The sequence below is a fragment of the Triticum aestivum genome, chromosome 1A, assembly GCF_018294505.1.
Source record: "Triticum aestivum cultivar Chinese Spring chromosome 1A, IWGSC CS RefSeq v2.1, whole genome shotgun sequence".
NCBI lineage: Eukaryota > Viridiplantae > Streptophyta > Magnoliopsida > Poales > Poaceae > Triticum > Triticum aestivum.
Window position 1 is genome coordinate 459,104,519 of NC_057794.1, and position 11,782 is coordinate 459,116,300.

The 11,782-nt window shown below is 49.1% G+C and overlaps 1 protein-coding gene across 1 annotated transcript in view; it reads left to right on the top strand.

Moving 5' to 3' along the window:
* Positions 1 to 11,303: 11,303 nt before the first annotated feature.
* Positions 11,304 to 11,782, top strand: part of LOC542791 (glycine-rich protein 2) — a 1,350-nt gene continuing 871 nt past the window's right edge. The window contains exon 1 of the mRNA XM_044479907.1: positions 11,304 to 11,779. Coding sequence (XP_044335842.1) covers positions 11,377 to 11,779 — 403 coding nt within the window. The 5' untranslated portion in view covers positions 11,304 to 11,376. The remainder of the gene's footprint in view (positions 11,780 to 11,782) is intronic.

Below are 11,782 nucleotides of genomic sequence, written 5' to 3' on the forward strand. Positions count from 1 at the left end.
TGGCGCGGCGGCATGGGCACGATGCAGAAGGGGCCCGAGCGAAGCTGCTCCATGGCGAGGCGACGGCGCCATGGGGATCGGGCTGTGAGGCCATGGCGAAGGAGAGGCGAGCTCCTGGCGCTGGCTGCGGGGTGCTATGCGGGTGTGTGTGTGTGCGCGGCGGCGGTAGGAAACAGAGGAGGAGAGGGATCGAGGGAGGAGCGAGACGAGGGAGAGATCGATGTGCGGGGCTTCTCCCTGGCGGCGGTGGACGAACGAGGGAGTGAGGGGAGAAGCGAGGGGATCGGGCTAGGTTAGAGGGTTAGGTGGGCCGAGGGAGTGGGCCTTGGAGCCGGCTAGGTTAGATGCAGCTGGGCCCAAATGGCCTGCTGGGCTCCCTTCTCTCCCTCTCTTATATTTACTTAGCAGAAAACAATAAAAGAGAAGAAAAGGAAAGAGAGGGTTAGGGAAAAGGATCTGCGCATGGAGACAATTTTCCCGGACTCACAAAAATGAGCTCGATCCAGGAAAAATAGAAGTGGGCATGACCGAAAGATTTAAATTCAAATTCATTTGAATTAATTCAAATGATTTGAATAGGAAGTGAGGGTTGGGAAGGTCCAAAAATGTTTGGATTTTTGGTGGAGCTCCGGAAAATGATGAAATAATTTATGGGCAAGGTTGGAGACCAAACTTGAAGCAGAAAAGGAACGAAATTATTTTGTAAGTGTGTTTTGGTGATTCCAAAAAATAGTGGAATATTTAATAATATAGCTCCCTAAATATCGGGAGGGTATGTTATAAAGAGAAGTCACCATGTGAGTCCCTCGATTTAAATGGATCGAAAAATCCATACAATTTATTTAGTTGAGGTTTTAAAAATTAATGATATGATGGCATGATGACATGATGCAATGCACATGATGCAAGGATGAATGCAACAAATAAAACAAACCACACGACGAAACTCGGAATAGCTGGAAGTCTTCTGGAGCGTCGGTCTCGGGGCGTTACAATGTTTATGCCAAATTTGTTGGTTCTCTTCATGAATACATTGAATGGTCTATTTGGGTTCCAAAAACCCTCGTTACTAACATCAAAGGACCCATTACAAAATGGGTACCTAAAACCAAGTATTGATCTCTTGTAGGTGTTTGCTTCCGGTGGGGGATCATGGTTGCTCGATAGCGGAGCTACAAATCATATGACCGGAAGCAAGGACTTGGTGGTGGACGTGCACAAGGTTCCATCTATGCCCACCAATGTCGAGTGGGGTGACGCCTCATCTTCTAAGGTATTGGGACTTGGCAAGGTGGTCATCTCTCATGATCTCACGATCGAGAAGGTCATGCTTGTTGAGTCCCTTGCATACAATTTACTTTCCGTTCGTCAACTTGCTATCATGGGCTTTGCCACTTTCTTTGATATCGATACCGTGGCCCTCTTGTGGAGCAAGACTCTTAAAGTAGCCTTTGTTGGGCATGTCGAGAACGGTCTATATGTGATTAACTTTTCGGAGCGACCCACTAAGATCGCGACATGCCTAATGGCTAAAGTTGATGTGGGATGGCTTTGGCATCGCCGTTTAGCCCATGTCAATATGAGATCTTTGCAAAGTCTCCTCAAGGGGGACCATGTCCGTGGACTAATGAATGTTAGTTTTGCTAAAGATCGTGCTTGCAGTGCCTGTATCGAAGGAAAGCTACATGAGAAGGCTCACCCTCCCACGACTATCATTTATTCAAAGAGGCCTTTGGAGCTCCTTCACATGGATCTCTTTGGGCCTCCATCCTTCGATAGTCTTGGAGGTAGGAAGTATTGCTTGGTGATTGTGGATGACTACTCAAGGTACACGTGGGTGTATTTCTTCAAGAGGAAGAGCGAGACCCAACAAACCGTCATTGACTTTGCAAATGAAGCACAACGTCAACACAATGCAAAGATCTTGACAATAAGAAGTGACAACGGCACCGAGTTCAAGAACTACACCTTGGATGAGTTTCTTAGTGAAGAGGGAATCAAGCATCAATATTCCGCACCCTACACCCCTCAACAAAACGGTGTTGCGGAGAGGAAGAACCGGACATTGATGGATGCGGCAAGGACCATGATGGCGGAGTTCAAGTCTCCGTACAACTTTTGGGCCGAAGCCATCAACACCGCGTGTCATGCATCAAATCGGCTCTACCTCCGCAAGGGCTTGAACAAGACTCCATATGAAATACTCACCGGTAACAAGCCCAACCTCAAGTACTTCCGGGTATTCGGGTGTAAGTGTTTCATTCTCAAGAAAGGTGTTCGGTTGTCTAAATTTGAGGCTAGAGCTTATGAGGGCATATTTGTTGGTTATGCTACAAACTCTCATGCTTACCGTGTCCTCAATAAATCCACTGGACTTATTGAGGAGACGTGTAACGTGGAGTTTCATGAGAATAACGGCTCCCAAGTGGAGCAAAGTGGCACTTGTGATGTAGGTGATGAAATTCCTCCTCAAGCCATAAGAAGAATGGGTGTTGGTTTCATCCTACCCATTGAGGAACCCCTTGTGGCCGAAGGAGAAGGACAATGCTCCACTCAAGTGGAGCCATCACCAATCCAAGGCCCACACGCTTCCGAAGAACAAAGCGAAGGCCCTCAACCTCATGAACAAGACCAAGGGCAAGATCATACTCAAGATGGTGTGGACACACCAAGTGATGCCCAAGGTCAAGTTCTCTCCCCCGAGCAAGTTCAAGATCAAGAACAAGTTCATGACGGCGCTCAAGATGATCAAGTAACCGCTCCTCAACTCACCACCGAGGAGGAATTAGAGCATCGTGCCGCCAAGGTTGCTTCCAAGCTCTCCACCAAGGATCATCTCATGACGAATGTGCTTGGAAGCTTAAGAAAGGGGTAAGCACTTGTAGACAATTAGCAAATTACTGTGAGCATCACGCGTTTGTCTCTTGTGTGGAACCCCACAAGGTCTATGAGGTGCTAGAAGATCCAGATTGGCTCAATGCCATGCACGAAGAACTCAACAACTTCGAGCACAACAAAGTGTGGAGATTGGTGCCAAGGCCAACGGGGAACCACAATGTCATTGGAACCAAGTGGATATTCAAGAACAAGCAAGATGCCCATGGGATTATCATTCGCAACAAGACTTGTTTGGTAGCACAAGGCTACTCCCAAGTCGAGGGTATCGACTATGGTGAAACCTTTGCTCCCGTTGCTCGTCTTGAATCCATTCGCATGTTGATTGCATATGCTTCTCATCATAACTTTAAGTTACAACAAATGGATGTGAAGAGTGCTTTTCTTAATGGTCCCATTAATGAATTGGTTTACGTCAAGCAACCCCCCGGGTTCGAGGATCCCTACTTTCCCGATCATGTGTATCAACTCGATAAGGCACTCTATGGCCTTAAACAAGCCCCACATGCGTGGTATGACCACCTTACCGAGTTGTTACAAGACCGTGGTTTTGAAGTTGGGCTAATCGACCCCACTCTTTTTACTAAGAAGGTCAAAGGGGAGTTGTTTGTGTGCCAATTATATGTTGATGATATTATCTTTGGTTCTCCTAACAAAGCTTTCAATGAGGAATTTGCCGCTCTCATGACCTCAAAGTTCGAGATGTCCTCCATGGGAGAGTTGAAGTTCTTTCTAGGGTTTGAAGTGAAGCAAAGAAGAGAAGGAACCTTCATCAATCAATCCAAATACACTCAAGACATGCTCAAGAGATTCAAGCTAAGTGACGTCAAGCCGGTTTCGACTCCAATGCCCACCAAGTGCCAACTTGACTTAGATCCCAATGGTAAAGTGGTGGATCAAAAGGTATATCATTCCATGATTGGATCCTTGCTTTACCTTTGTGCATCTAGACCGGACATCATGTTGAGTGTGGGAATTTGTGCACGGTTTCAAGCCGCACCTAAGGAAAGTCACTATGTGGCAGTCAAACGAATCTTTCGATATTTGGCTCATACCCCAAACTTTGGTTTATGGTACCCAAGAGGATCAAACTTCAAGCTTGTAGGGTACTCGGATTCCGATTGGGCGGGAGACAAAGTGGATAGGAAGTCCACTTCCGGAGGGTGCCAATTCCTTGGTTGCTCTTTGGTAAGTTGGTCTTCCAAAAAGCAAAGTTGTGTGTCTCTCTCGTCCACCGAAGCGGAGTATGTGGCGGCCGGTAGTTGTTGTGCACAACTCTTATGGATGAGGCAAACTCTAAAGGATTATGGTGTCACTTGTGACAAAGTGCCTCTTTGGTGTGACAATGAAAGTGCCATCAAGATCTCTCTCAACCCGGTGCAACACTTCAAGACGAAGCATATTGAGATCCGGTATCAATTCATCCGGGATCACATTAGGCGAGGAGAGATCGAGCTCAACTACGTCAACACTCATGATAACCTTGCAGATATCTTCACGAAGCCCTTGGATGAAGCAAGATTTCGCGAGTTAAGGCATGAGCTAAATATCATCGATTCGAGCAATGTTGCTTGAACCCTTGCACACCCCACCATACTCAATGTGTTGTCCTATTTAGATGTAGGCATGGGCATAGGGGGAGTGATGTTCTCTCAATGAACTCTCCCTCCCCCCATTATGCATAAATCAATCAAGTCTTTCACATTAGCCATGTTTGATGGTACTTGTGCTTCAAAGATGAGTTTTGGTCATGGACCCAAGGATAATTCTTCGTGGTGCCATACCAATTGACTCAAACATAGGTGGCTACGGCCACCGCCCTCTCTTTTGGAGAGGTGGTGTCTCGTGGTTGGTTCGTTTGTCGTGTGCCTTTATGGTTTTGTGTGTTGCGTGGTCTTGTGGTGTCGTGTTGGCTCGGAGTGGTTTGTGCAAAGATCCAGTTTTTCACGCTCGAAACGTGCATCTTCTTGAGCCCATGGTACTACCGCGTCTGGGCGCGGTACTACCGCTTTGAGAGGCACGGTACTACCGCGCCACAGCACGGTATTACCGCTCTGGTGCGGTACTTCGGAAGTACCGCACCATGCGGTACTACCGTGTCTGGGCACAGTACTACGCACCATCAAGTGTGCGTGGGGGTTATGACTCGGGCAGGGGAGTTCCAACTCCCCATACCCATTCATTGTCTCTCTCTCCACGTCTCTCCCTCTCAAGGATGGCGCCGGAGGCCCTCGCCGGATCTCCGTCTCTGGCCACTCTCCTCGGATTCCGACCGGTGGGATCGTTCCCCACCACTTCCTCTTGCCATGGACCAAGGTTTTTCCCCAAATCCCTCTTTTTCTTGGATATTCTCTTGCTTCTAGGCTTTTGGGGAGAAACTTGTCGTTCTTGAGATTTTAGGCCAAATCTATGCAAGAGTAGGATGTAGGAGAGTCGTGATGCGTAGGAAACATACTTGATATGCTGTCTTGTGGTAGCTTTGTCCAACCGTAGTACCGCCGTGGTTTCGCGGGCTTTCTCAGATTTGAACCAGTTCAGATCTGACGCGGTGTGGTACTACCATGCCCGATGTGCGGTACTACCGCTCTTGCGGTACTACCGCCCGTCAGGTGCGGTACTACCATACCGTGCGGTACTACCGCTCCGCAGACACGGTACTACCACGCCGGCCGCGGCGCTAAGGTCGTACTACCGCTCCTACACCCGGCACTACCATGATCTTGCACGGTACTACCGCGTCTAAGAGTCGTACTACTCTCTTAGCTCCGCAGCTCTTGGCAGTACTACCGTAGGGATCAAATCTCTCTCTAGGCATTTATCATGTGTGCTTTCTACTTGTTTCACTTGCTTTGTTGTGGTCTTTGCATTAATCTCTCTTGGATGTTGTGGGTGTTTTTGGGTTCTGTGTCTCAGGTGGTGGCTCTCGCCGTTCCAATCCCAGTCGTGACACTGGCTCCAAGCGTCTACGCAACCCCCAAGATGAAGCCCTAGAGGGCTCCAATGCCCCCAAGCGCAATGTCAAGACCACTGCCAGCAAGCAAAAGGAACCGACTAAGGGCATGGACGAGATTTCAACCACTGAGTATGTCGAGCGCCGGAAGATCAATCCCTATGTGAATCCTCGGGCTATCCTCAGAGGCACCGAGTTGTTCTGGACCAAGCAACAGGCTCTCATCTATCTGGATGTGATCAAGAACAAGCAGAATACCTTCGTGGATGTCAAGTGGATAGACATGCATCACCTGCGGAAAGACAAGTTTCGTGACTATTTTGGAGAGGCTCTGGACTTGGTGGAGTAGTTTGCTATTGAGCCGGTGATCTCCTTTCACCTTGACTATGACCCTAAGCTTATCTGTCAGTTCTTTGCCTCACTGTACTTTCATCCTGAGGAGGAGCGGAGGATGACCTGGATGACCAATGGCCGTCAGCTGTCTACTACATGGAAAGAGTTCATGGATCTGCTGCACATTCCTGATGATGGGCTTCACACCCCCGTTGGCGTTCGCCCCCATGCCAACTCTGAGTCTGCCAACAAGAACCAGCTTCAGCCCTTCCTTGTTGAGAAGGTACTCCCCAATGAGAAGTCATCTTGGGTGTTGAACTCCTTTCTGAATAACATGCATCGCATCTTCCGCAACACTCTGTTCCCACGCATTGGCGACAAGGACAAGGTTCATGCATATCTAGTGGACATGTTGCTCTTGTGTGCAGAGGCACGTACTTCTCAGACTCAGCCACTTGATGTCTCTCACATCATGTGGTGTGAGCTTCGGTTTGCGGTGTTCACTCGCAAGGTACCTATCTATGGACCGTACCTGTTTCTGCTGCTCTCCACCACTTGGGAGAAGACGTATCCAGGTGATGAGTTCCTTGCTCCAGACTGGATTCGCCATGAGTCCATCAGCCTCCGCGTCAAGCCCAACTGGGCCAACACCACTACTCGTGCCGAGGCATCTTCTGCTAGGAGGGCTGCTGGTGAGGGGGAGGCTGCTGCTGCTGAGACTGCTGCTGAGGACCGTGCTGCTAGGTCCACCACTTCTTCCTCTGAGCCGTCATGGGCCAAGAAGCTGAAGGACAAGATGAAGACTCTCTTCTGCATGCAGGCGAAGGGACAGTACAGGGCTCACGTGACTGACAAGGAGAGTCGCCGCCGTGACAAGAAGGTGATGAGGCTCTTTGGAGAGGATGTGTCTGGCGGGTCTAAGGACGTCATCACACCTGAGGCTGCCTGGATGTCAAAGCAGGGCTACAAGTGGAACAGTTCATAGGATGACATCGAGGAGACTATCCCCGCCGCTGAGTCTGACAAGGAGCACGAGGAGCAGTGGGACGACTTCTCTGCCTGAGCCACCCCGTGTGTGTAGGTGTCCTCTCTGCCTTTTTGGCGTCTCGATGCCAAAGGGGGAGAGAGTGTAGGGATTTGCGTTGTGTCGTGCTTGGTGTGTTTGTTTGCTTTGTCGTTTGGACCTCGTTTGCCTCGTTTGCTTTTGTTCGGTTTGTGCATTCGAGACCTATCCTCCATATGGTGTAAGACATATGCACTCTATCTATCTTAGTTATCTTATGTTTGTACTATCTTGTCTAGTGATAATTTTGCCTTGTCTCTATAATATAGGGGGAGCTCTGTTCCTAGTATTCGTGCTCATCTAGGTGGCACACATTTAGGGGGAGCCCGTCTATATTATAGAGAGGAGGGGTTTGCTTTTACTTAATAGTATTTTTCCTTGTGCAAATCCTGTTTTGTCATCAATCCACCAAAAAGGGGGAGATTGTAAGGACATATTTATCACTAAGTGTTTTGGTGATTGATGACAATGCATTTGCGGACTAATCGTGTGTCATGAGTTTTCCAGACACTTCTTTGCTAGGCACAAGACGATTGGGTGCCCCTCGAAGACTGACGAAGACGGCGTCTTTTCTACGTTTCTTTTTGGTGGATTTGAGTCGTAGGAAAGCCGTACTATTAAGAGGGGGTCCACGTTGGAAAGGTTTGGGTGGAATTATCACGTACACGTCTCCTTTTATCCCCTCCTTCTTCCTTGGAGCTTCCTCCATTTTTCCTGCCTCCTTTGACTGGCTGCTGTTGTGGTTGCGGTAGTACTGCTCCTGGATCAACGGTAGTACCGTAGGCATCCACGGTAGTACCGCGCGGTGGCGCGGTAGTACCGCTGGTGCTCACGGTAGTACCGCTCCCCTGGAGCCGCACTACCGCTGCCCACCAGGCTAGTGCCGCCCCCTTGCGATAGTAGGAGCGGATGTAATTTTTTACATCCGCACCTGCCGCGGTAGTACCGCTTTTGCCGTGCGGTAGTACCGCGCTATGCGGTCAGGCAGTAGTACTGCCCCTCGGCAGTACTACTGTGTCGGGTTTTTGCTACTTCCGTTTATTTGCGGAAGTAGGCACGGAAGTTCCCCTTCCCCCTGGCTGGGACTTTTGCCTTGCGGTAGTACCGCATGGGGGGCTCGGTAGTACCGCGCGTGCGGAAGTACCGCCCCCAGCTTGCGTCTGTTTCTGTGCTGGGGTCGTGGCAGTACCGTGGGACGGTACGGTAGTACCACACTACCGCGCGGTAGTACCGCTTGGTTGCAAGCAGTAGTACCGCGCGGCCTTGCGGTAGTACCGCTGGCCAGGCGCGGTAGTACCGCTGGCCGCGGGCTGGTTGGTGGGTAACGGTTGGATCTTTTCCACACACTATATAAAGGGTCTCCTTCTTCCCCGTTGACTCACCTCTTCCACCATTAAAGCTCCATTATTGCTTCAAGCTCCATTTTCGCCCGATGTCACTCCCTAGCCAACCAAACTTGTTGATTTGCTCGGGAGGTTGAGAAGGCCCCGATCTACACTTCCACCAAGAGATATTTGATTCCCCCTACTAATCCCTTGCAGATCTTGTTACTCTTGGGTGTTTGAGCATCCTAGACGGTTGAGGTCACCGCGAAGCCATAGTCCATTGTGGTGAAGCTTCGTGGTGTCGTTGGGAGCCTCCAATTGAGTTGTGGAGATTGCCCCAACCTCGTTTGTAAAGGTTCGGTCGCCGTTTCCAAGGGTACCAATAGTGGAATCACGACATCTCACATTGTGTGAGGGCGTGAGGAGATTACGGTGGCCCTAGTGGCTTCTTGGGGAGCATTGTGCCTCCACACCGCTCCAATGGAGACGTACTTCCTCTCAAAGGGAAGGAACTTCGGCAACATATCCTCGTCTCCATCGTCTCCACTCTTGGTTATCTCGTGCCTTTACTTGTGTAGCTTATTTGTTTCATATATCTTGCTTGCTTGTGTTCCTATTCGTGTTGCATCATATAGGTTGCTCATCTAGTTGCATATATAGACAACCTACTTTGATGCAAAGTTTAAATTGCTAAAGAAAAGCTAAAAATTGTTAGTTGCCTATTCACCCCCCTCTAGTCAACCATATCGATCCTTTCACCGTACCTTCGGTGCTAGGATCGGTCGGATCGTGAAGACGTATGACTACATCAACCACGTTGTCATAACGCTTCCGCTTATGGTCTACGACGGTATGTAGACAACACTCTCCCCTCTCGTTGCTATGCATCACCTAGATGGATCTTGCGTGTGCATAGGATTTTTTTTTTGAAATTACTGCGTTCCCCAACACACATGTATGGAAATATATCACAACTAAGCAACGGAATCAGGAGATGAATAGTTGCAACAAAGAATGAAGCTAAGAATAGCCGAAGGTACAACACATTGACCCGATTTGCTAATTTTGTAGCACCATGTCTTGTTGGATGCTGGCCTCCTCCTAACCAATCAATCGATGCAATGGTCTTACTAAAATTGTACGAGAAGGAAATCACGGTGGCAAATGCAAAACCTAGGAAAGGAGATCAAGGAACGAAATTAAATTGTGAAAAAATTGGACCTCACAATCAAACCTTACCAGGGGGGCGAGGAGTACATGACGATTAAAGATAGGATGCATCCAGATTTTGGCTGATGGTGAAGCGGAGAGCCACATAGGGGTCATATCCATCGCGTGGAAATAGGAGCAAGTCAATTGACGTTGTCATCGTTGTCGTGTTGCAACTGAGGTCACCAGATGACCCAGCCGAAGAGGAACCGCTGTCGGTGTCAAAACCGGTCGATCTCGGGTAGGGGGTCCCGAACTGTGCGTTTGAGGATCGAAGGTAACAGTAACAGGAGGCAGGGGACACGATGTTTATCTAGGTTCGGGCCCTCTTGATGGAGGTAATACGCTACTTCCTGCTTGATTGACTTTGATGAGTATATGGGTTACAAGAGTTGATCTATGCACACTGGGTGAAGAATATTAGCTCGGGTGAAGAATAATGTATTATGCACACTGGGTGATGAATAGTAACACTATATATATGTAGTCCATATCATAATCTCTAAAAAACTTATATTTATGAACGGAGCAAGTATTTCTCATGCATGAGTGTGAGTCATGGTGCTATTATCATGGAAGTTCAGGCTCGATCAGAGGAGTTCGAAATCTACAAGGTGAAATTCTGAAGCAGATAGTTTATCTAAGTTCCTTTTAATCTCTGGATGTGGGCAAACATGTATGGTTTTTGTTAGAATAATTTAAGGCGCGTAGTTGATCTACCAAGGACCAAGCAATCATACGAGACACGACACCTAGATTTGTTAATGAGGTTCACCGTCATGGCTACATCCCCGGGTTTGACTATGGACGCTCCCTCTCACGACACCGCTACCATGTCGCACCTCGCCCGTCCGGGTGTCGGCACACGCCGCTGCCGCATATGTCTAACCCCTCATATATATAAGAGGCCTAGAATACAAGTGTCTTGTTAGGACATGACTCCATATTCTATCTACAAACCATACAACTCGGAGTTCAATTGTAATCTATTTTTGTACACAATATTCGACACAACCCTAACAACTTTCGCATCAACATGACATTGTAACAATTCTTATGGACCTCGTTGATCAATAAAGCAACATCGTTCCCCTAATAGATGAAAAAGACAAGTTAACATAGAGGCCTCGCGTGGCGCTACGCGTGGGAAATGGAGCACCGGGACATGAACAACTTGCAAGTGCCAAGCAGGCCTGTTAAGCTACGTGCCAAGTTCTCTCAGCAAGTGTACTGTTATTACCTCTGTTCCAAATTACGTGTCTTAAAAATTATCTAACATTAAAATATGTCTAGATATTATCCTTATATAGACAAATCAAAAACAAATAATTCAGGACGGAGGAAGTATTATACAAGCAAAGCTGATCTTTTTTTTTTTGCTAAAAAAAAGAAGGAGAAGGCAAAAGCCACTATGGGCAGTGAAGCCATTAGGCCCAGTTTAACTGTGTGGTTGGGCCACTGTTTGCCCCGCCCCCCGCAAAGCCGCTGTATAAGCCCACCTAAGAGGCCTATTTATATCGACCCCCACCTCCTCCTTCAGCCTCCACACCGATCTAGGGTTTCCTGCTAGGGTTTTGGTCCTTCGGTTTCGGCGGCGCAAGATGGGGGAGAGGGTCAAGGGAACCGTGAAGTGGTTCAACGTCACCAAGGGGTTCGGCTTCATCTCCCCGGAGGACGGCAGCGAGGACCTCTTCGTCCACCAGTCCGCCATCAAGTCCGACGGCTACCGCAGCCTCAACGAGAACGACACCGTCGAGTTCGAGGTCATCACCGGCGACGACGGTCGCACCAAGGCCTCCGACGTCACCGCACCAGGAGGAGGAGCGCTCTCCGGCGGCTCCCGCCCTGGCGATGGCGGTGGTGACCGTGGGGGCCGCGGCGGCTACGGTGGCGGTGGCTACGGCGGTGGCGGTGGCGGTGGCGGCTACGGAGGCGGTGGTGGCGGTTACGGCGGTGGCGGTGGCGGCTACGGTGGTGGCGGCGGCGGCCGTGGATGCTACAAGTGCG